Source organism: Pseudonaja textilis, chromosome 2 (genome assembly GCF_049901715.1).
Source record: "Pseudonaja textilis isolate UNSWEBS1 chromosome 2, rPseTex1.2, whole genome shotgun sequence".
Classification (NCBI taxonomy): Eukaryota; Metazoa; Chordata; class Lepidosauria; order Squamata; family Elapidae; genus Pseudonaja; species Pseudonaja textilis.
Window position 1 is genome coordinate 157,199,691 of NC_141991.1, and position 24,264 is coordinate 157,223,954.

General features: G+C 42.1%; 1 protein-coding gene across 24 annotated transcripts in view; it reads right to left on the reverse strand.

The window, feature by feature from the left end:
- The window catches only part of GSK3B (glycogen synthase kinase 3 beta), a 148,959-nt gene that overhangs the window by 97,861 nt on the left and 26,834 nt on the right, over nt 1-24,264 (reverse strand). For 2 of the 24 annotated variants that reach the window (XM_087926165.1, XM_087926161.1), the window contains one exon: nt 3,177-3,297. The exons of the other annotated variants lie outside the window; for them this stretch is intronic. In XM_087926165.1, coding sequence (XP_087782291.1) covers nt 3,177-3,188 — 12 coding nt within the window. In that variant the 5' untranslated portion in view covers nt 3,189-3,297. The remainder of the gene's footprint in view (nt 1-3,176; nt 3,298-24,264) is intronic. 24 annotated transcript variants of the gene reach the window in all.

Genomic DNA, 24,264 nt, shown 5'->3' on the forward strand with positions numbered 1-24,264 from the left:
TGTAAGTTCCCTATAACTGATCGTACCAAAATCAATACAAATATATCTTCAGTGAGGGGTGGAACTGCCTCAGTGGGTTCTTTGTAAATTATTCCACATTATTTTAAGTTGCCCCAATTTGTTAGGACTATTTGAGATTTCTTGGGTTTTTTCCTTTCTTTTCTTTTAACTCTTTAGAGCTTAAAATTTAAACACTCGAGTTGTCATCATTCAATCATGATATGCTGTATTTCTCTGCATGTAATCAGTAAGGTTCAGCAAGGCAGCAAATCACAAGAACAGGTAGTCCTTGACTAAGACACAGTTGAGCCCAAAATTTATGTTGCTAAGTGAAACATTTAAGTGAGTTTTGCCCCATTTTATGAGCTTTCTTGCCACAGTTAAGTGAATTACTGCAGTTGTTTAGTGAATCTGGCCTCCCCATTGACTTTGCTTGTCAGGAGATTACAAAAGCTATCACATGACTCCAAGACATTGCAACTACATAAATACAAATCAGTTGCAAAGCCTCCAAATTTTGATCATGTGAACAAAGAAATGCTGCAGTGGTCTTAAGTGTAAAAAACAGTCATGAGTCACTTTTTTCAGTGTCATTGTAACTTTGAATGGTCACTAAATAAAATGTTGTAAGTTGAGGGCTACCTGTATATACTTTGGAACACTAGCTTTCTTTCTACCGGCTTGTAAAATCCTGTTTCCAGAAGCATAAGTTAAACACAACTGTTCAGTAGGGGATACTTTATTCAGAAGCAAGGCAGGATGGAAATGGCAGAAGCTGCCTCTCATCATGTAACTTTAAGGTGTAAAGAGATGCCAGAGGCTCTGTGTGGGTAGTTGGGAGCCAAAGCAGACAAACAGCTTATACTGGATCAACTTTTTACAATGACAGAACCTGCTGAATCAGTCATCGTTTGTTTCTGACACCCAGGAGGACAGTGTGTTTCCTATATTCTTTACTTCCTATCTGCTTCACATCTACTGGCTTGTCTTCTGCTTGTCTGTCATTTTTATTGAAAGTTGCTTCCACTGTTACCGTATTTATCGGCGTATAACACGCACAGGCGTATAACACGCATTCCCTTTAATATGCGGCGGGCGCAGCGTCACGACGCTGCGCCGCCGCTAGGCACTATTGGGAACGGGACATCGGCGTATAACACGCATACATCATTTGCCCCCTATTTTCAGGGGGAAAAAGTGCGTGTTATACGCCGATAAATACGGTACTTTCTGCTGAACTAATAAATCCTTGTTTATCCAGGGCTCCAATTGTTCAAACTTTTCCATTAAGGTCTACTATTTATTTATTTGATTTCCCATTCCACTTTTATTACTTTGTAAGTAATTCTAAGTGGTGGTTATACCTAATACTCTTTTCTCCTATTTTTCCCACAACTCTTGGGATGAGTGACTGGCCCAAAGTCACCCAGTAAGCCTTCATGCCTAAGGCAGAACTATAGCAGAACTCACAGTAAACTGGTTTTCAGACCAGCATCTTAACCACTACACCAAACTGGCTCTCTTCTGAAATGATTTTGAAGAGCTCTATCAACAAAATTTTTACGAGTCATAATACAGTATGCAAAATGCAAAGTGAGAGCATGCTAATGTATTTATAAGTCTTGGTTAGTTCCTACATGCATAGAAAAATAGCTTCCATAAATTAAATTAAACACTGCCAAATGAGATAGCCATCTGTTGCAAGCTCTATTTTCATACGATAATTCATGTGTTTGTGGCTATTTTAAGAAAAATCCCAAACTTAAAAAACAGATCCTTCCAGGTAATTGTTCTCTGGAGACTGGTAGAAGCAAAATACATCAACTTTCTTTCACATGATAGTAAATAACAAGGAAGAGGTAGGTAGGGGACAGTAATTATCAAATGATAAATTGTGTGTTCTATCAATGCAAATGTTCATCTAGGACTTGAAGAAAATGGATTTTAATTTTTAAAAAGGAATATCTAAAAACAAAATACTACCAGCACACTTTCAAACAATTCAAATGAAAATGATGAATAGCAGCAGTTTGCATGTTTTTGCATTTCAAAATATGAGCACAGCAATGTTCTCAGCTTTTTTTACAACCAGAAGCCTCAATCAAAATCACTAACATGAGTAACATTCAAGTGTAGAGCTCGCAAAAGAAGAAAACACTAAATACTGAGGGGGGACAACAAAGACCACTCATGCACTAAATTTCACTCTAACTTCTCCATATGTATTCCATATCAGATAGTCCAAAACTGTCAGTTTCAGTCTGAACGCATGTTTTAAAAATGGCAGCTTCTCTCACCCACTTCCAAATGCAGTTAGATAGCCACTATATGTGACACTACATGGACCTATGGTTTGATGCAGCAAGGCTTTTATGCTTTCATTATGCTCCCCTCTCAGCCCTCAAGCCAAGGAGCAGAAAAGTAGGATTAGTGTTTGCAAATACTAGAGAAATTCTTCTAAAATCCAGGTAAATCATTATTTTAAAGACAATAAAATGATGACTGGAACTTTGGAACCATACATAGAACTTTATACTTCTATTTGGCTTTGATATTATGACAAAAACTCAAAGCATAAACATTTGGGGGGGGCAGGGGTGTTATGAAGACTGTAATTGTAAGTTTCAGATTTTGAAAGCTTGCACTCCCTTAGAGGAAATAAGCATACTACCTTTATGATATTGCTTCTTTTTATTTTTCTAAGTTACATGGGGCATGGATAAGGTGGCAGGCCTTCTCAATAATAGCCTTTCCTTTACGGGACTCTTGCCTGAGAAGTACAGGCCACTCTCACCTTCCTGTTTTTCTTAAGCAACTGACATATGGAGGTTAGAAGAAATAATCCATTTTCTGTAGTTTGAAAAATTTTACTAGATTAGAAATTTGATCTTTGATAAGTAAGGACATCTGGTGGTCAGACGCCATAATACACAGAAAGCCTCAAATGGAAAATATGTGGAAAATTATAGGCAGAGACATACACCCTCATGTCACATACATATTTGAGTGAAGACATACATGCAGGGTGGATTTTATTTAAATCAAGTCAATTTAAATCACAATTTAAAATTAAATCACTAGTAAAAAGGCTTGATTTAAATTGACTTGATTTGAATCATAATTTTTAAAGAGCAACTGTCATCTCTGTCCCACAGCGGCTCCTCCTGTTGACTCACCGATAATCCCATTCACTTTAATGGGACGGCTGGTGATGCAGCAGTGACACAACCAGGTGAAAGATATGGCAGGCAGCAGTAGATGAGTAGATGCCTGCTAACAGTCGCTGCCATGATGGATCTGAAATGACAGGTGCTCTTTAATATTATATTTATAAGCTGCTTAGAAGGTTTCACTTTCATTTTTACTGCTTGCCCTTCCTCCTCACACTTAGAGCCTGGTGGTATAGATGCATTTCTCTTCAATCATACAGCTTGTAGTATACATAGATTTGCAAAACAATGAGATAAAGGAATATTCCTGAACTTTGTTTTATGATTTATCTCATAGTTACTGTGAAATTGTGTGAATGCATCAATGCAGTACATGTTATTTCAGCTTGCAGAGCACTGAATGAGTTTACCAAAAATGTAAATATTGCAGAATATATAGCCTCATGCTACAAAATTAAGCTCTATTTCATGCTGAATAAACTAAATTATTAATGTATCTTAAATAGAAAACTATCTTTAGATAGATTTTTACTCCAAAAGCATTTTATTAAAATACTGTACATTTGATAAAAAATTTTAAAAATCCGATTTAAATTTTAAAAAGCCGATTTATTATTTTTTTTAAATGTCGATTTTTATCCACCCTGCAAACCTGTAAATTATTTTTACTTTGGTGAAACTCTACTTCAAGCTCTGTATCCAGTTCTGCACTCCAACTTTAAGAACAAGTTAGATAAATTCAAACAAGTTCCGAGAAGGGCAGGGGGAATGATCAAAGACCTAGACTAGGGGTCCCCAAACTTGGCAACTTGAAGACTTCCCAGAATTCTGGGAGTTGAAGTCCACAAGTCTTAAAGTTGCCAAGTTTGGAGTCCTCTGGCCTAGACACTAAGTCCTACAAACAGAGATTGAAGGCTCGGCATTATTAGCACTAAGAACAAAGCTGAACAGAAACACGATAGTACTTGTTAATAAATGTATAGGATGTGATATTGAACATCAAAACTTTTTCTCTAATTTTGGTGAGGGCAGAGCTGGCGTCACAACGATACAGCATGCGATCTCAGAGGTCTGAGACTGCAGCCAATATCTTTGCCTCTCGACGGTCCAAACGGATCTAAACCGTCCCGAAGAGAGGGCGATAGTGAAGAGTGCATCCTGTAGATCCCAGAGATATCGCAAAGTCCCTGGTTGATCCAGGAGAAGCTCTTCTAGCCAGCGGCAAAGAGGCAGCCATTAAAGCTGCTGAAGTTGGGACAGCTCCAATACGGAAGAGAGCAGAAAGAGAAAGTGTGCCGGTTTGGTGAGAACTTTTTTTTTTTTAATTCTAAGATTTAAAAGGACACCCTAAAGAAAAGAAAAAATCTGTAAAAGTTTTGACAGAAGTGAATAAGTGGTGGTTTTAAATGGGAATGTCAAAGTAAAGCTTTGCTTTTTTTTTTTCTTTATTGCTGGACTTCTATATGCGATTTTGCATTTGCTAACTGGATTGGTTTTTTTTTTCTTATTTATATCTACCTTTTCTTCTCCTTTTTAATCTTGCAATATTTTAGGCTAGAGGCTCCCTTTAGTTATTTTTATATATTTATATTTATATTTATATTTATATTTTTATATATATATATATATATATATATATATATATATATATCCTTTTTTTTTTAACTTTCATTACGTTTTGCTTGGGAAAGGAGGGGGAAAGTGAGAGCAAAGAAACTTTGTAACACTGCCAACTAGAGGCTTGAAAATGTTATAGACGAAGTTGAGAAGGCTGAGAAAGAAAGATCTGAGAACCCTTTTCAAGGACACTGCTATGTGATAAGATAGAGGGAAGAGCACGAGAGAGTGTTATTTCAGGTGTTCTTCTGGATTTCTATCAACAATTGAAGCCTGGTGTTGAAGCCTATAAAAAGAAAAGCTGATAAGTCCTTGAAGAAGAGAGTTATAATAAGAGCCTTGGATAATCTAATAAAGTGCAGTGTGTCCTTTTTATTTCTTTTAAGTTGTGCTACCCCTCCTTACCAGCCTTACTGTACCTTTTTTTAAAAAACCTTTATTTTTGTAATATTTGTACGTTTGCTTTTTGTTTTAAAGGGAAAGCCTCAAATTTTTCTCTTCTTTCTTTTTTGAGATTTTTTGTTTTTCTATCCACTCTTTTGGTTCATTTTTATGTATTATTTTTTTTTCCATTTGAGACCCTCCAATTGGATTAAGGTGTTGAAGAACCTGAAGAAATTTTGTCTCCTTTTTATTGTTGTTGTTGTTGTTGTTGTTGTTGTTGTTGTGCTTTTTTTCTCTCTACCATTTTTATTTTTCACTTTGGATTACAATTGGATTAAGGTTTAGAAGAACCTGAAGATTTTGAATCGCTTAAAATGAGTAGGAAATTCATAGCTTCTGGCTCCTCAACTACTCCTTCCGCCTCCCCACCATCTGGAGGAATGATGTTGAAGTACAATAAGAGATTCCAAAAAATTGAAGAAGATAAACAAAGAGACAAGAAGACTGGAGACATTGATAGTAGACTAATGGGGGTTGAACAAGATAAAAGTGGGATGCTGAAATGGGAGATGGACAGATCAGAATTTTATCTCAGATTTCAGAACACAGACGAAGAAAAAGGACAGAACCTAGCTGAGTTAATGATAGAAATACTGCCTGAAGCTTTAGAAATAACTCAAGAGAAGATGATGGATGGAGTAGATGAGGTATACCGAGTCTTTACAAGATATGCAATGAGAAATAACCTATCAAGAGAAGTTCATATCAGATTTACAAAAAAAGGCATTAAAATGCAAATATTACAAGTGGCAAGAGAGAAAGCGCTGAAATACAAAGGCAAGGAGATTGTGGTTTTAAAACAAATACCCAAAAGAGTGATAGGGATGAGAAGAGAATATCGATTCCTGACTAAAATGTTACTGAAAAAAGAGGTGAATTATAGATGGCTGATCCCAGAAGGATTAATGTTTACATGGCAAGAACAGAGACACAGAATTGATTCAATTGAGAAAGCAGAATTATTTTACTCAGAATTTTTTGGAAGGAAAGAGGAAGAGGCGGAAAAAGAGGTTTCACTAAATGAATTCCAAGATGACCAAATGGAGACTGAAAAAGAAGAAGGCGCAGTAGGTGGACAGGTGGAAACCAAAGAACAACGTGAACCAAGATCTACGAGAGCTGCCAAACCCAACTATAAAATATAATCATGGAAGAAAAAAAATTGATCACAATTAATATAAATGGACTTAACGCAGCTGTTAAAAGAAGGAAAACTTCACAAATTAGAGAAATCAAAATTTGATATAATTTGTCTACAAGAAGTACATATCAAAACACAACATGAACAACTGTTGGTACAGCCAAAACTAGGGAAAATATTTACCTCTCTGACCAAATGTAAGAAAAGAGGAGTGGTTTTATATATTAAAGAGACCACTCCAGCAAAACTGATTTACAATGATGAAGATGGAAGAGTATTAATGGTGGAAATAATGGACAATAATATGAAAACACTCCTGATTGCAATTTATGCCCCGAATGATAAACAAGTATTTTATAAAAAATTACATATGAAATTAATTGAACTGGACTATGCCAATATAGTTATGATAGGAGATTTCAATGGAATTGTAGACAATAAACTGGACTATACAGCAACAACAACAAAGCAAAAGAAAGATTCTCCCAAAATCCTTCTTTAAAATGGCTGAGGAATTAAATTTAAAAGACACATGGAGAGAAAAATGCCAAAACTAAACAATATACTTTTTATTCAAATAGACATTTATCATGGTCCAGAATAGATATGATATGGATGGCAACAGAATTTCTATCCGATATCCAAGAAGTAAATATTGAAACAAGTACTTGGGCAGACCATAATCCAATGACAGTCAAATGGAAAGGACAAAAAAAGAAGATCAAGATGGACGCTAAACAATACTATTTTAAAGGAAAAAGACTTTACACAGCGGATGGAGAAAGAACTGCCGTTTTTCTTTAGAGAAAATAAAAAGAAGATACATCAATTCAGAATGTTAACAATGATGGAGTTAACTGAAGCACTTAAGAAGCAAAATAATGGAAAAGCACCAGGCCCAGATGGACTTCCAGCAGAATTTTATAAAACACTACAAGAAGCATTGAATCTTCCATTGCTAGAAGTTATGAAGTTATTTTAAAGAAGAAGATACCCCAATCATGGTCAGAAGCCTACATCACACTTATTCCAAAAGAAGAGACTGACCCATTACAGATTAAGAACTATAGACCTATTTCCCTACTAAATGCAGATTATAAAATTTTTGCTTCAATATTGGCAGAAAGACTTTAAAAATATCTAAATAACTTTATTCATTCTGATCAAAATGGATTTCTGCCAAAGAGACAAATCAAAGATAATATGAGAGTAATTTTGGATACTTTGGAATACTATGAAGCATACCCGGAAAAGCAAATGGCTTTGATATTTCTGGATGCACAAAAGGCATTTGATAATGTGAATTGGCGATTCATGTTGTTATTGTTGGAACAGATGGGGTTTGCCAGAAAATTTATTCAAGCAATAGAAGCCATATACTACAAGCAAACGGCAAAGGTGATGATAGAGGGAGAATTGACAGACTCCATTAATATAAGAAAAAGAACAAGACAAGGGTGCCCACTATCACCTTTGCTATTTGTGTTAACTTTGGAAGTGTTAAACAGAAATATTAGAGACGAAAAGAGTATAAGAGGAATGAAAATTAAAAAGGAAGAATTTAAATTGCAAGCCTTTGCGGATGATTTGGTTTTTATCTTAGAAGTCCCTTTAGAAACAGCACCAAAATTGCTGGAAAAGATAGAGGCATATGGCAAGGTGGCTGGTTTGAAAATTAATAAAGATGACAAAGATTTTGACAAAGAATATGTTATCAAGACAAAAGGAAGAATTGGCAGATCTATTGAAAATTCAAGTCACGAATAAGATTAAGTATTTGGGAATACATCTTACAGCAAGATGTAGTACATTAAAAGGGAACAATTATATTAAACTTAAGCAGCAGATAGCTCTTGATTTGGCGAAATGGGAAAATCTACAACTCATTAATAGGGAGAATTTCAACAATCAAGATGAATATATTACCCAGAATTTTATATTTGTTTCAAACAATTCCAATTAGGCTTGGAAAAGTCTATTTTGAAGATTTAAACAAAATTGTGTTGAAATATATATATGGCAAGGTAAGAAAGCGAGAATAAAATTAAAACTTTTGCAAGACGCTAGAATTAGAGGAGGATTTGGTTTGCCTAATTGGGAGTTGTATTACCAAGCTACAAATTTGATGTGGGTCAAGGAATGGATAACATTAAGAAATACTAGATTGTTGACATTAGAAGGACATGATTTGTTGTTGGGGTGGCATGCTTTTTTATGGTACAAGGGAACTAAAACACAGGGATATTTTAGAAGACACCATATATGAGAGTCTTTGTGGTTAAATTGGGAGAAGACTAAAAGACAATGCTATTTGAAAATTCCAGTCTGGTTATCAACTATAGAAGCATTTTCTTATCCTATAATATATAAGAAGGAACAAACAGTTAGATATGGGGAAATATTGAATGAAAAGGGTGAACTTAAATCTTTGCAAAATCTAGAGGAACAAGGTATAAAGATGAATTGGTTTTCATATGCGCAAATACATTCAAGGTATAATAAAGATCTCAAAACAGAAGGATTCTATGACAAATTGACTGACTTAGATAAGATTTTGACAGGTACTGATGAAAAGGTGATTAAAAAATTGTACGGATATTTATTAGAAACTAAACTAGAAGAAGAACAAGTTAAAGAAACTATGATTGCTTGGGGGAAGAATTTTGGATATGGGATTGATTTAGAGAAATGGCAAAAATTGTGGTCTCAAAATTATAAAATGACAATGTCAACAGCATATAAAGAAAATTTGTATAAAATGTTTTAAAGGTGGCATTTTCCCCTGACAAGAATAGCAAGAATGTTCAAGAACAAATTCGAAAAATGTTGGAAATGTCACCAGATACCTGGCTCATATTACCATATATGGTGGACTTGTGCGGATGCTAGAAAATACTGGACTAGAATCCACATATGGTTGGAAAAAATGACAAAAAAACATATAGATTTGAAATCAGAGATATTTTTATTGGGAATTTTACCTGATACATATAGCAAAGATTTGAAATACCTGATTGTAAATGTACTATGCGGTTAGGATTGTATTTGCTAAAAACTGGAAAAATGAGAAAATACCATCACAGGAGGAAATCATTAAGAAAATATTGGAATGTGCTGAAATGAGTAGATTGACATTTGAAATTAGAGAGCAAGAGGATAAACAATTCTATAAAATTTGGGAACTTTTTTTATCAATGGTTAGATAATAAAATACAATAATGAAATATGTAGAATCTTAGAAAATAATAAATATATAAAGATGTATTTTTTTTTTCTTTTTTACTATAGCTATAAAAAATTTTAGGATAGATTTGGGAAGATTATATGAATTGTTATAAAATGATAGTAAGTAAATTATAGTTATCTCACAAAATATAAATGAACAAAATTATTGTCAAATGATTGAATAATAATACTAGGGTAGTCAATCTCTGATTGAGAATATGAGTTATTATACAATGTAACTGTAATTGATGACTATGAAATAGTTGCACAAAAAATTTGTAAACCAACCGAAACACTGCTTGTATATTCATGGAAGAAAGGTTGATGTTTTGATGTTTTGTCTGTTTATGTTTGTTTTTAAAAATCAATAAAAAATTAATTTAAAAAAAAAACCTTTTTCTCTAATTTTGGTGTGTAGGACAAGGAATAGTTTTGCTAACATTCCTACTCCAGAGATTCATTTTATTACTGGAATAATAAATTATTATAAACTTTTATTCATTAAACATTAAACAGTCAACTGAACATTAAAAAATGTATCACAAATTTTATTGACTAGCACTGATGATTGATATGGGTTGCTGCCAGCATCCTAGGTATCGACCAAGTATCTATTTAAAGTATGATGTTCTGAGTAGCTCATTTTTTTGCAGTTCCGCTGGTGTAATTGCAGGAAGCTGTCATTTCTTGATGTATTTTGTTAAAATTCTTGGACATGGTGCCAAGTGCCCCGATGACAATGGGTATCACTATCACATGTTTCATCCATAATCACATAGTTTTGATGGCCAGGTTGTGATATTTCATGATTTTTTTCAGTTTTTTTTTCTTTGACTCTGCCGTGTCCTGATACAGCAATATCAATAAATTATACACTTCAGTTTTCAACAACTGTGATATCTGGCATGTTGTGTTCCAAATGACCCTTCTCTATTTGAAAGTCCCACAAGATCTTCACCGTCTCCTTTTTGACAACTTTTCCATTTTATGTTCCCATGACTTTTCAGATACAGTTAAGTTGTATTTTTTACATAATGACCAGTGAATTAGTTTAGCAACTCAGTCATGTCTAGCTTTGTAATCAGTTTGCCCGATTTTGCTGCACTCACATATTAACTGTGTAACAGTTTCAACTTTGTCATCACAATATCAGCAGTTTGGATTGTGGGTGCATTAGTTTGTAGTGCTTGTTCTTGAGCAGCAAGTATTAAACCTCCCATTTCTTTCTTGATAGTTCCCATCTTAACCCATGCCCATGTCAAGTTTTAATCTTATTTTCTTGTCCATGCAAAGCTTTGGTTTTCCATCTATTTAATCTATAATCCAGCTGTTTTTCTTATACTCTGCCTTTGTTTCTGTTGTTTTTATAATGTTCTCCGTTTTTCACAGCCTACAGCAAATTTTCTGTGCTTCCATTTCCCTGTTCTATTCCTTCTATTTTTTTCTATTTTTTTCCATTTTTCCTCACTGCATGGATAGTATAGCACATTTTTCAAGTCCAAAGTTCATTCTGATATTGCTGCTGAACAGCTGAACTGTGTTGAATATTGATTCAAGTTAATCAAATATTGATTCAATATTGATTCAAGTGGGGCTTTTCGCATTCAGTGTTAAGTCATCCATGTATAGTACATGGTTTATCTTGCCATGTTGGCTTCAGATTTGGTATCCCAGTTTTGTGTTTCATAGGATTATTGTCAGTGGAATTAATGTAATGGTGAAGAGTAGTAGCAAAAATGAGTCCCCTTGGAAGATTCCTCATCTGATATTGACTTCACCAATGTTCTCCCCATTTGCTATTAGAACTGTTTTCCATTTTTGCTGATTCCAGAGTTTTCCAGACAGGCGTTAATCCAGCTGTGGGATAATGAGTCAAATGCCTTCTTGTAATCTATCCACACCATATTTAAATTTGTTCTCTTCATTTTTGCATTTTTAGTACCATTTTGTCAATGAGCAGCTGATCTTTTATTCCACTTGATTTTTTTATAATTTCCTTTTTGTTCTACCGGGTACAAACTGTTTTCCATCAGATGATTGAATATTGAATTTGCCAGTATTCTTAGTAAAAAGTTTGAACGTTGTTGGCAGACAAATGATTGGGCGGTAGTTGCTTGGTTCTGTGCTCGTTTCATTATCAAGTATGTTTCACCATCTAGCTATTCTTTGCTTGTTGCATTTTGAAGCATTTCATCAAATTGAGTGGTCATGCGGTGATGGAGACTGGTAAGGTGTTTTAGCCAGTATCCATGAAGTTCATCCAGGCCAGATGCACTCCAGTTCTTGATCTTTTTTACTTGTTTTGCAATCATATCAGTTATTACAATATTCTCCATTTTGTTTCATGTTGCTTGTTTTTGAATCTTTGATCCAAGAGGCAGTTTTATCGTGTTCTACTGGGTTTTCCCACAGTTGTTTACAAAAGTTCAAAGTTTTTTCTTTACATTGATGAACATTAATTTGGACTCATCAAGTGACCGGTAGAAGAGATGTTGGTTTCTTCTGAACTGGGCATTTTCATGATATTGATTTATTCATCCTTCCTATCTTTTGATTTTCATTATTATTATAAAGTTTTATTAATTAAGCATGAAACTCAGTCAACTGAACATTTAAAAATGTATCACAAATATCATTGATTGGCTCTGATGGTTGATATGGGTTTGCTGCCATCAGCCTAGGTATCAACCAAGTATCTTCTTAATTATTAGTAGTATTAGTATTATTAGTATTAGTATTTTATTATTGGAATATAGCATTAGGAGCAAAACAGTAAAAATTATTCTGAGGTGAGAAGTTTCTCTTTTAAGGTTATGTTCAAGTGAAGCTCAAATCTCACACTTTCATCTGGAACTCCTGACTTAGCAGAGAGTCAGGAATGTCTCCTGCTAAATCTACGATAATGATCTATTCAGACCACAATTAGACCACAATTATCAAGAATAATTTGGGATTATCATACATACATCTGATTTTTGATAATGGGCGTTGGTCCTTACCTGATACGCCCTTTCTCGTCAAGCTGCATAGAGCATCCAGAGTGAGTGGGAGGTGCTCCAGTCTTCGCTCTCACAGGCTGAGCTATAATTGAGGAACGCCCCTCCTCCTCCATGTGACTCCATCGTAGCGTTCCCCAGTTTTACGAAGACGAGAAGACAGAATTGCATCCCCTCATCTTAACGTTTGAACGACTCTCAACTATAAACTGTCTGAATCATTGGCCGAAACAGGATTCCCTACCAGACGGACGAATTAGGGTGGGGCTGGATGCTCTACGCAGCTCGACGAGAAAGGGCGTATCAGGTAAGGACCAACGCCCATTCTCCATAGAGCTGCTGAGAGCATCCAGAGTGGGACATACCAAAGCATGGCCTGTCCTACGGGAGGGACTCCGTCTGGGCCGGAATCTCCTCTGGGTCTCTAACCACTTGTTGAAGGACTCGCCTGCCAAAGGACGCTTCTGCTGAAGCAAAGACATCAATTTTATAATGGCGGATGAAGGGAGACGGAGACACCCATGTAGCTGCTCGGCAGATATCAATTATCGGAGCCTGGGTTGCCCAGGCTGCTGAAGTAGCCGCACTCCTTGTAGAATGTGCGGTAATTCCACTAGGAATAGGAAGCGCCTGTGTTAAATAGGACTTGGAGATTGTAGCTCTGATCCAATGGCCTACAGTAGACGGGGATACTCTGAAACCCAGCGTCTTTGGTTGAAATGACAGGAACAATGACTCTGACTTTCTGAAAGGAAGAGTACGATGGATATATATATGAAGTGCCCGTCGGATATCCAGAGTGTGCCACTGCCTTTCCCTTTCTCGAGAAGATCTGGGGCAAAAATTAGGCAAAATAAGTTCCTGTGACCTGTGGAAAGCAGAGTTGACCTTAGGTAAAAAGGATCTGGTTGCAAGACCACCCAATCCGTGTGGAAAATGCAGAGATCTTTTCTAACGGATAGAGCTACTATTTCAGATATCCATCTTGCCAATGTGACAGTTACTAGGAATACCACTTTAAACGTAAGGAATTGCAGAGACGCCTCCCTCAGGGGCTCAAAGGGAGGCTTGGTCAGAGCCGTGAGCACCTTATTAAGATCCCAAGTCGGGTATCTGTGGATCACAGGAGGGTGCAGATTGGTAGCACCTCTAAGAAATGCTCGGATACGCGGGTGGTGCGAGAGCGAGCCAAAAGAATTGCCAGAGATCACAGTTGATAGCGCTGCCACCTGTCACCTGGCTGGGAGAAAGGACAGAGATCTCTGGAATCTAGGGGAGAAGGCTGATTGATATGGGGTGCGAAAGGAGCCCCTTCGAAAGGGCTGGGACACCCTGGACTCCTGCCTGCAAAAAAGAGAAGGGAGGAATTTCTTTTTATTCCTGCTTTCCAAGAGAAGTGGTTCCAGAGCCAGGCCAAATAATTTGCCTCCCGAAATGGGAGCAGAAGCCAATTTAGTTTTATTCTTGATGTCCGCTTGCCAGTGTCTAAGCCAGAGCAGATGGCGGGCTGTAACGTGTGACGAAATGGCCCGGGAGGAAAACTTCACAGAGTGAAAGGTGGCATCAGCTGCAAATTCTGCCGCAGCTGTAAGCTTGGCAATGTCCTGGTGGGCCCTGGTGTTAGAGGGGGGGACATGCTTCTTCAGCTGGCAGAGCCATCTGATGGAAGATCGAGTGAAAAAGGATGCGGCCGTGGCAGACCGAATGGCCCAGGCATCGGAGAAGTGAGCTTGGCGTAATGCCATCTCGGCCCGTTTGTCCTCTGGTTTTAAGGCTTCCAGGGCGTCAGTTGGAGTAGAGGATGATGCTAATCTAACTATGGGGTCATCCACTTCAGGCGTGTCCAACAGTGAAGAGAAATCTGAATCAAGATTAAAAAATCTCTTGTCCTGACTGGAGGGGACGGGGGGCGGGGCGCGATGACGACAACTGTTTTGTAACTAAGTCAGTGAAGATGGGTGGAGTGGGAATAACCTCGGCCTCTACGACCGGCTGTTTGAAGATAGAGTCCTCTGGGTCTCCGGGTGTTGCTGAGGAAGAGCCAGAGGGTGACTGGGATATTAAGCCTGAAATGTTCTTTGCCTTGAATAACAAGGACTTGAACAGGTGGGGTTTGAATAGGCCTACGAAGGAGGGTTGATCCGGAGAAATCCCCTCATCCTCAGACATCTCTCCCTCCATCGGATCCGCCTTTGACAAGGGTTCAGAGTAGTGTAAGGACCCCCTATCCAATCCTTCCTCTTCCCCGAAGTATTGAAGACCCATATCCTCTTCCTCCTCCTCCGCTCCTTCTGGAAAGGGAATGTCCCCTTGAGAAAGTACCTGCCCAGGGCGATGCTCCGATCCGGGAAGGGATCTGCCATAAACAGATTCGGCCTCGCGTGCCATCAATGGGAACCTGGCCTGGACAACTGCTGGATACCCTCCGCAATTCCCTGGCGGATGGCCAGTTGCATCCACTCCTTGATGCTATCTGGAATGATACTTGTGGAGGGCTCCTCTGGGCGCAGACCAGCAGCAGTAGGTGTGAAAGTAGCCTCAGGTGCCCGAGCGGCTTGGGGGCTGCGAGTGGGAGAACTGCGTCTGGAAAGAGAAATCTGTTCTGACAGAATATGAGGTTGGGAGGAGGTGGAGGGGGTGGCAATATTAGAGACTGAGGGTACAGAAAGAGTCCTTTGAACGCCTATCAAATTCCTTCTCCAAGGCTTTGTGGCGCCTTAAGGTGTCCCTCTGAGAAGCCTTGGAGGACTCCTTGGCCTGCCTACGCAGATAGTGTGTCTTAGCCTTGGCCTTCAAGGAAGGTCCTCTGGGATTATCCTCTGCCATAACAAGGGAGTTGAACAATACAGAGAACAGACTCAAGGAGGCGGTTGGCACGCCTAGGAGTCCGACCTACAACAAGGCCGGATTTCCTATAGTTGGACCGCGTCCCCCTTTTGGAAAAATTTTTGACGAAAAAATATAATAACTGTGTTCTGGGTCTATTTGTGAATATTAATTATATTTATGATATTTTATTTTAATTGTATTTTAATTTATTTATTTTTTAATTTTGAAGGTGGGATCAAATGGGCTTGCCAAATCCGATGATTAAAATGACCAGAAACACAGATATACAAAAAAAGAGCCAATGAGTTGAATGAACGCTGAGGCCACAAAAAAACACTGAGGAAAAATCAGACAAAAAACCAAGCAGGGCCTCTGGAGGCAGCCTCCCAACAAACCTCGCCTCTGTAAAAGCTGTGGGAAAAGCCAACAACACAGTATAAATAGGGTAGCAGGGCTGAGAGTCACAGTACCCAATTATAAAGGCACTAGCAGGCCTTCCGGTCCAGCTCTGTGCCTTAAAAGTCACCACAGCTGAAGAAATAAGCAAAAAAAAATGGCGGCCATCACAAGACACACCCAAAATGGCCACCGGCCACGAGATACATCTAAAATGGCATCCGGAGACGCACTCAAAATGGCGGCCATCACAAGGCACACCCAAAATGGCGTCCGGCTATGAGCCACACTCAAAATGGCGCCTGTCTACCAGGCACACCCAAAATGGCATCCGGCTAAGAGCCACACTCAAAATGGCGGCCATTCACAAGGCCAAACTACAGAGACGAAAGAACACACACCACCTCGTAACAAGAAGCAGGAGGGGCGAAAGGGAGTGAGCTCTCCTTGAAAAAGGCGTTCTTGGGGGGAAGGAACAACTTAAGCTGCTGCCTAAGAGCAGCCTGGCTAATGAGGCAGGCAGAGAGTGGAGGGGGGGGGGGCAAAAGGCTGCTAAGCTCCCCTTTTATACCCCCAAATGGGCGAAAAAACGTCCCACTAGGCTAGATATCAGGCACACCAACTGCGAGGACCAAAGGAGAGGAAGAAAAATCAAACCTGAGTAATTTCTAGAAGGATCCTGGATCGGCCAAGGAAGAGCTGTAAATTGCTGCCTGTCTCTTACAAGGCTGAGCTAAAACTGGGGAACACTACGATGGAGTCACATGGAGGAGGAGGGGCGTTCCTCAATTATAGCTCAGCATGTGAGAGCGAAGACTGGAGCACCTCCCACTCACTCTGGATGCTCGCAGCAGCTCTATGGAGAAGTAATCATTTTCCCCACGAAATTCAGTGGCTAAAATCTTGTGTGAATGTTTTCCTGACAATAAGACCCAATCATATATTTTTGGACGATCCAAAATAAGCACTAGGGGTTATTTTTAGGGAAACATGATTTCAGGGTGAGCAGCGGAGCTCAGCGCCCCGCCCCCAAAGCACACACAAGAGGAGCAAGTGCACGGGAATCAACAGTATCCTGTAGCAGCTGCAGCCTGCCGGTCCATTAGCACATTCTGGGGCTGTGCAGCCTGCACAGCGCATATGAGTTGATTCCCAGTCCAAACAGCAGACAGAGATGTGGAGGGAAGCAGGCAATCCGGATGCCCCAGGCAGGCCTCAGGAAAGCCAAGTCGGTAGGCTGGAGTGGGTAGCCGGCCATGGAAGGCTAATCTTCCAAAGGTAGCACCTCAGCAGACAAAAACAGAGGCGGAAGGCAGGGGATCTTGACATTCGCGCAAGGCACAGACAAGGATGACCCTCTCATGGCTGACTGCCCATTCTGACACACCGACTCTCAGCTTTCTGTGGTCTGCACAGCACATCTGGTTCACCTGTCCTTCCTCACTCTGCCTCTGCCGGTGCCGCTATGCAAAGATGAGCCTCCCACAGCCGCCCGGTGCTGTAGCTTACCAACACTCGGCTTTTGCACAGCCCACGCAGCACGCCCATATCACATGCCTCTCACCTCTGGCTCTGCTTGCTGTTTGGACAGATAATCAACTTACCTGTGCTGTGCGGGTTGCAGCTAGTGCTGAACATCATTGGCCCCTGCGCATTCACTGCCTCCTGTGCTGGCCACATCCATCCCCCTTCACTAGGACATATTTTTGGGGTAAGGCTTATATTAGGCACACACTTAAAAATCAGGGTAGGGCTTATTTTCGGGAAAACATGGTACATGGTACATGTCTATGATGAGAATACAAAAAAAAATCTAAGGGGAGAGGAATCTATACTGCAGAGATAGTTTTTATTTCCACTAATAAATATACGTTAAGTATACATACAGTAGCATTCTGCTCAGTGCTGAGCCAATTATTAACTCGAAGCTCACAAGCAAAACAAGACCTCAACCGCATCTTTCCACACAACAGGTATCAAGAGGCTTACTTTCTTCAATACTGGATTTAGCATAAAGCCGATAATAATGTTATTCTACATGTATTCTTCTAACCCCTTTTTTAAAGCTGCCCAGCAGGAAAACACCCCTCAATTCATAGTCGAAATCTCACAAGTAGTAATACACTTCCTTTTTGTCTGCTATGAATATTCCCATTCAGCTTTAATTGACTCTGGATTGTAAAATTTGAGGAAATAAGACAAAAACATTTTTCTATTTTCTTTCTTCATAAATATAACTGTAAAGAGTTTAGCACATCTCTTTATATAGCACCTTCCCTAACACCGAAAAATCCCCTTAAATATATTGAACGTTGTAGCCACTAAGTATTTGATCACCCTTTTCTGTGCCACTAAATCTATGGAATATCAATATTATATAGCATCTTCCCTAACACCGAAAAATCCCCTTAAATATATTGAACGTTGTAGCCACTAAATATTTGATCACCCTTTTCTGTGCCACTGAATCTATGGAATATCAAAATTTTCTAAGAAAAACCTCATTACAAATGTATTAGATATGTCTCTGGACATTTTTTTTCTACATTGTAACTCCCAGCAATGAGGTATTGGTAACAACCAGTTCCCAGATTTTAAATTGGCCAACTACCTGAGCAAGAACAATGTTTCAAACTTTAAAAGAGCTTGCTTTGGCCCATTTTTACATTCTCTTCTGTCAGTAGCATGGGAAGGGAAACCAAGAAAACCTCTTTGCTAAATTGGGCATTAGTTCTTACCTGACACGCCATTTCTCTTCGAGCTGCGAGGATCATCCAGAGAGTGGGAGGTCCTTCAGTCCGTGTTGATTGTAGGCTGAGCTTAATTACTAAGGAACGCCCCTCCCTCCATCACGTGGCTCCATCAAGGCGTTCCCCAGTTTATGCGAAGTCGAGAGGGAAGAGAAATCCGTACTCTCATCTTACTAGACTTAATGATTCATTGGCCGAAACAAGACCCCACCAAACAGGAAGGATAAGGGTGGGGCTGGATGATCCTCGCAGCTCAAAGAGAAATGGCGTGTCAGGTAAGAACTAACGCCCATTCTCCTTTGAGCTGCTCAGATCATCCAGAGAGTGGGACATACCAAAGCTTGGCTGTCCTACGGGAGGGACCCCGTCTGGCTCAGGAGCCTCTCTGGGTCCTTGAGGACCCGCCGCAGGACACGTCTGCCAAATGAGGCCTTAGCTGAGAAAAATATCTCGATCTTGGAATGCCTAATGAAGGGAGACGGAGGAGTCCGGGTGGAGGCCCGGCAATTATCAGTGATTGGGACCTGAGTGACCCAAGTTACCAGTGTATCTGCATCTCTGGTGGGATGCGCTGTAATTTCACTAGTACTGGCAAGCCTGTGACAAGCGAGATCTGGAGATAGTAGCTCTGATCCAGGGGCCGAGGGTTGGAGGGGACACTTCGTGGCCCAAAGTCTTGGGTTGAAAGGAAGGAAAAGGGATTCAGACCTCATGAAGGGCTGGGAGCGCATAAGGTAGATGCGAGGGGCATGTTACAGGCATCTCTCTTTCGCACGAGGGTTGGGGCAGAGGTTTGGGAGAATGAGATCCCCTGCCTTGTGAAAGGCTGGGTTGACCTTGGGCAATAAGGTAGAGTCGGGCCGGAGAACCACCCGGACAGTGAGGAAGATGCAGAGGTTCTTTCTTACCGACGATGCTGCAATCTCCAATATTCGACGAGCCGAGCAATGGCCACCAGGAACGGAACCCTGAAGTTAAGAGCTGGAGGGAGAATTCCCTGAGAGGCTCAAGAGGTGCTCAGTGAGGGACACAAGGACCCTATCACGGTCCCAGGCAGGGTATGAGGAAAAGTTGGAGGAGTTAGTGGGTTGTCTGAGGGATGCCTTAATACAAAGGCTGACCTGGGATAGGTGACACCGCTTGCTGAGTTATTTCGGGTGACCTCATGGGTTCGGTTAGTTGAGAGCCGTCTGGAAACTAAGATGGGATCAATAACCTGGTCAGGGAACTTCTCGTTCTCTTTTTGTTTATTTGTTTGTTTGTTTTTAAACGGTTGTGCTCAAGCTCTAGACGGCTAGCTAGAGCCAGTGGGATCCGGATGCAGAAGGGGCCTCTGAAAGGGGGAGATCCCCCCCACGGGGGGATTTTCCAGAGAGGAGCTACCGATAGGTTGTGGAGGACTGCCAACCAAGGGCGCCTGGGGCAAGGGAGAGCCACCAGAAACAGTTCTGCGTTCTCGGGATCAGCTTCTGTATGACTCTGGGAAACTAGTGCTAGTGGGGATGTGCAGGGGGGCCCTGGGAGCCGGGGGCAACGTAGGGCATCATAATCCTAGGCCCCATGGGAGGGGAACCTCGAGGGAAATCAGGGGTGTGTGTTGAAGGGGATGTGAAGAGATCCTTGACTGGCAGGCCGAAGAATGTGGTCACCCCTAGAACAGAGACGGGAGAGACGCCGTTCGGATTGGTCCACCATGGCCCTGCTCAACCAATCCGCTTTGGTGATTGACACTCCTGAGATGGCTCTGCTTTAAGGAGGAGATTGCACTCCACCCCGTGGCAGAGGCGCTTGACTTATCTCATTAACCGAGAGGTCTGGGTGCCCCCTTGTCTGAGACGTGGCTTTGACGGTGCCGCTGATGGTGAGGAGGACACGGCGCCCGCATACCTGAGGGAGGAAGCTGCGTGGGGCCAGGAGTATGGTGAGGAGTTCCACCCAATTTTATATTGCATACCCGTTCTGTCTTCGACTATCTGCCCTGTGCCGAGAGAGGGGATCTTGCATGATACCACTACACCAGCGGCGCCCTTCGAACGAGTGGATAGAGTGTCCCATTCGGACAGGCAGGCATCTGTGGTGAGGGAGGAGCATTGGCGCTCCCTGAAGGAGTGGCCCTTGTTGGTGGTGGGGTTGTATCGCCGGAGGAGAGGGGTAAGGCCCCTTGGAGGGACCCTGAGCATGGATTTTGGATTACTTCTACCAGACGTTTGAAAGAGAGCAGAAACCACTGAGGGGTTCTGGTGAGAAAACGGGCCCAGTGAACAATAGAAATGCTTGAGACCAGCCTACCCAATAATTTAGACAATTCTAATAGTGTTGCCTTTTGATCACCGGATATGTTTGACGAATCCTTGTATGCTAGGAATCTCTCCAAGGAGAGAACTTTTTTTTCCCTTTTAACCAAATGAATTACGGGCTCGAGTTGGTTTATCCGGTTAGATGGCGACAGTTGGCGCTCGTCAGATTATGAGGGGCCCATGGTCTTGGGGGGGCAGAGAGAGAGCTCTGGGGTCCCTCTCTGCTGGACGTCTGAGGAGGGGCAGGATGAGGAGTCCCCGAGGTAAAGGTGGAGACGAACGGAGAGGTTCCTGAGGGGAGCAGCTAAAGCTGCGAGAACCTTGGGAGGTTCAGGGGACCGATATCAACTCAAAGGGAGGTCCACCTAATGAGAGTGGTGAAGGGTGAAACAAAACCCGTGGAATTTGGGAGGGAGAGCCCGGAAGGGGATGGGTAGAAACGCTTCTGGAAGAACAATAGGAGGGAGCCGGTCCCCTTGCCTGGTACCCAATAGGAAGGACTGCAAGGTGTACATCTTAAGCCTGCGGAGGCAGGAAAGATTAGGTCATTTTAGGTCTAGGATCGTTCTCCATCCACCTGAGAGAGTGGGGACCCCAAGAGATGGGAGCAAGGCGCCGTCCTCGTTGAGAGGGTGGGACGGGTTGATAGCCTGTATAATGGGGTGTGTGTTTCCGAGCCAAGGCGTCGGAAGAGACTACCGCTTGATCCCCTGAGGGGTCTCTTATGGGTGCCGCCCCTTCTGATCCTGTTGCCCGAATTGGCTCGATCCTTTGGGATGGCCGAAAGGGGGGGGGAATCGGTACCTGGGAGGGGAGAGAGGCTGGTAGAAGGGTCGGGGGACCCTCTCTGACATGGCTGGGGGCTCTGGCCTCCACAAGAGAGGGAACGATATTTTGCTTCGGGACTCCACTAGCGGGGGTTCCGGAGCTGAGCCGGTGATTTGTCTCCCTTGATGGGAGCAGTAGCCAAGACGAAGTTTGACATTCGGCTGTCGGTGTTTGAGCCAGGGTAGGCGGGGGGCTGTGACAAGAGAGGTTACGGCACTACTGGCAAACTTAACTGAATGGTAAGGGGCAACGGCCGAGGATTCTGCCACGCCGAAGGTCAGCGATGTCCTGATGAGCCCTTGATGGGATGAGGGGACATGCTGTTATGGTTGACGGATCCATCAGGTCGAGGACCCGGTGAAAGGGGAAGCGGCAGAGCTGATCTGATGGCCCAAGCATAGGCATGGAGAGCCCAGTATCGTAAGGCTAGTTCAGGCCTCTTGTCCTCGGTTGACAGAACCTCCAGAGGATCACGGGGGGGGAGGAGGATGCTAAGCCGACAATGGGCTCCTCCCCCTTGGGGGTATTAGGTGGGTTGGAGGAGTCTGGATTGGGGATAAAAAAACCCTTGTCCTGGCTGGATGGGGCAGGGGAGGCCCCGGTGGAGGTCAGCTGTTTTAAACCAGGTCAGAGAAGAGCGGCGTAGCCGGAATCATTTCGGCTCCCACAACAGGCTGCTTGAAATTGCCATCCTCTGAGCCCTCCTCCGAGGAAGGAAAGGCAGAGGGAGACTGAGTGTACAGGCCAGAGATGCTATTTTGGGGCCTTAAGGATAAGCGGTTTGAACAGGAGTGGCTTGAACAAGCTCACCGAGGAGGGATGGTTGGGGGTAAGATCCTCATCCTGAGACATCTCCCCCTCCATAAACATTTCCGACAGGGGTGCACTGCAATGAGACGGCCCCAATTTGAATTCTTCCTCCTCCCTGAATTGATCTAGTTACCTTCCTCGTCCCCCTGTTCTCTTTCTGGAAGAGGACAGACCCTCTGTAAGGTACCTGACCGTGGAAGGATCCGATCCAAGCGGGGACCTGACCGATGGCGACTCGTGTTCGGGGGTCATCAGGAGGAAGCCGGGTCTGGAAATCTGTTGGAGACCTTCTGCAACCCCCTGGCAGATAGCCAGCTCCATCCATGACTTCATTTGTTCTTGAATCTCGATTATGTCCGGCTCCTCTTGGCACAGACCAGCGGTCGTGAAGTAAGTGTAGCTTCAAGTGCCCATCTGGTCGGTGGACCAGGGCCTGCTGCCCCTGGGGAGAGCTGCACCTGAGGAGGGAAGAGTAATCTGGAAAGAAAGGTGAGGAGGGGGGCTGGAGGCACCGAGGGAGACTCCCTGGATCGCCTGAGGAATTCCTTCTCCAATGCTTATGATGCCTTAAGGCGTCTCATACAGCAATAGTGCTTATGTATCACATTGTAGTGCTTTAGAGCTCTCTGTAAGCAGTCAACAGAGTCAGCATATTGCCCTCAACAATCTGGGTCCTCACTCTACCCATCTTGGGAGGATGGGTCAGCCTTGAGCCCAGTGGACCCCGAGCTGCCAAGCTCCAAGTAGCTTTGGAGTGTTGCACTGTCATCACTGTGCCACAGGGGCTCCTCAGAGGCCTTTGAAGTTTCCTTAGCCTGGCTGCGCAAAAGGTGAGACTTATAATTGGCCTTCAAGGAGGGCCTTAATTGTCATCTGCCATTTTAAGAGGTAAAGATCATACAGAAGAATAATAGAGGCGATTGGCTCGCCTAGGATTCGGCCTATGACAGAAGGCCGGGTATCCTTTTTGGCTGGTCCGCATCCCCCTTTTGGAATTTGATGTAAAAAATATATGATATTGTTATTATGATTATGACAGGGCTTTCCCATGTATTTAGATTCCATTTTGTTTCATTGTTGCATATGCTTAGCATGATAGAAGTACAGGGTCATTTGCCATTGTACTATTAGCAATGCTCTGAGCATTGTTTATCTGTATGAAAATATACATATATATGTATAAACAGTGCATATATTCATATATTATTGTTTATTTTTAATAATTTATTTTTGTTTTATTTTTTTATTTATTTTTTATTTCTTATTTTTTATTTCTTATTTTTGTCACATAAAATCCGATCTCAATCTGTGGCAACCCTGGCAAACTTATCCAATTGGCCAAATGAACGCCTGAGGCCTCTTTAGGCACTGGGTTGGAGAGGTGAGGCCTCCAGCAGCTTTGCTCCCAGACGACAACAGGGAGTACCAGGGGTGCTGCTCTACTTCGCCCTGAGCGCTGCTGCGGAATAGCCAACGATACCAAAGAGGAACAGAGGCTCTGAATAAGCTGGGGAAGCCTGTAAGGCGAGCTAAAAACACTCGCAGCGGTCATTGTAATGGAGATCGGAGAATTGATTAGCTCCCGACCACGAGGCGGTGCCCAAAATGGCGGCCGCCTACCAGTCTAACGTTGGGGCTGCTCAGGGCAGAATTAAGCCCCTCCAGCAAGGCTAGGAGGCCGATAGGGGCGGTGCGGTGTTCGTGTGGGGGAAAGAAACAGCAGCGCTTTAAAACGCAAGCAGTTAGAGCCACTAACAAAGA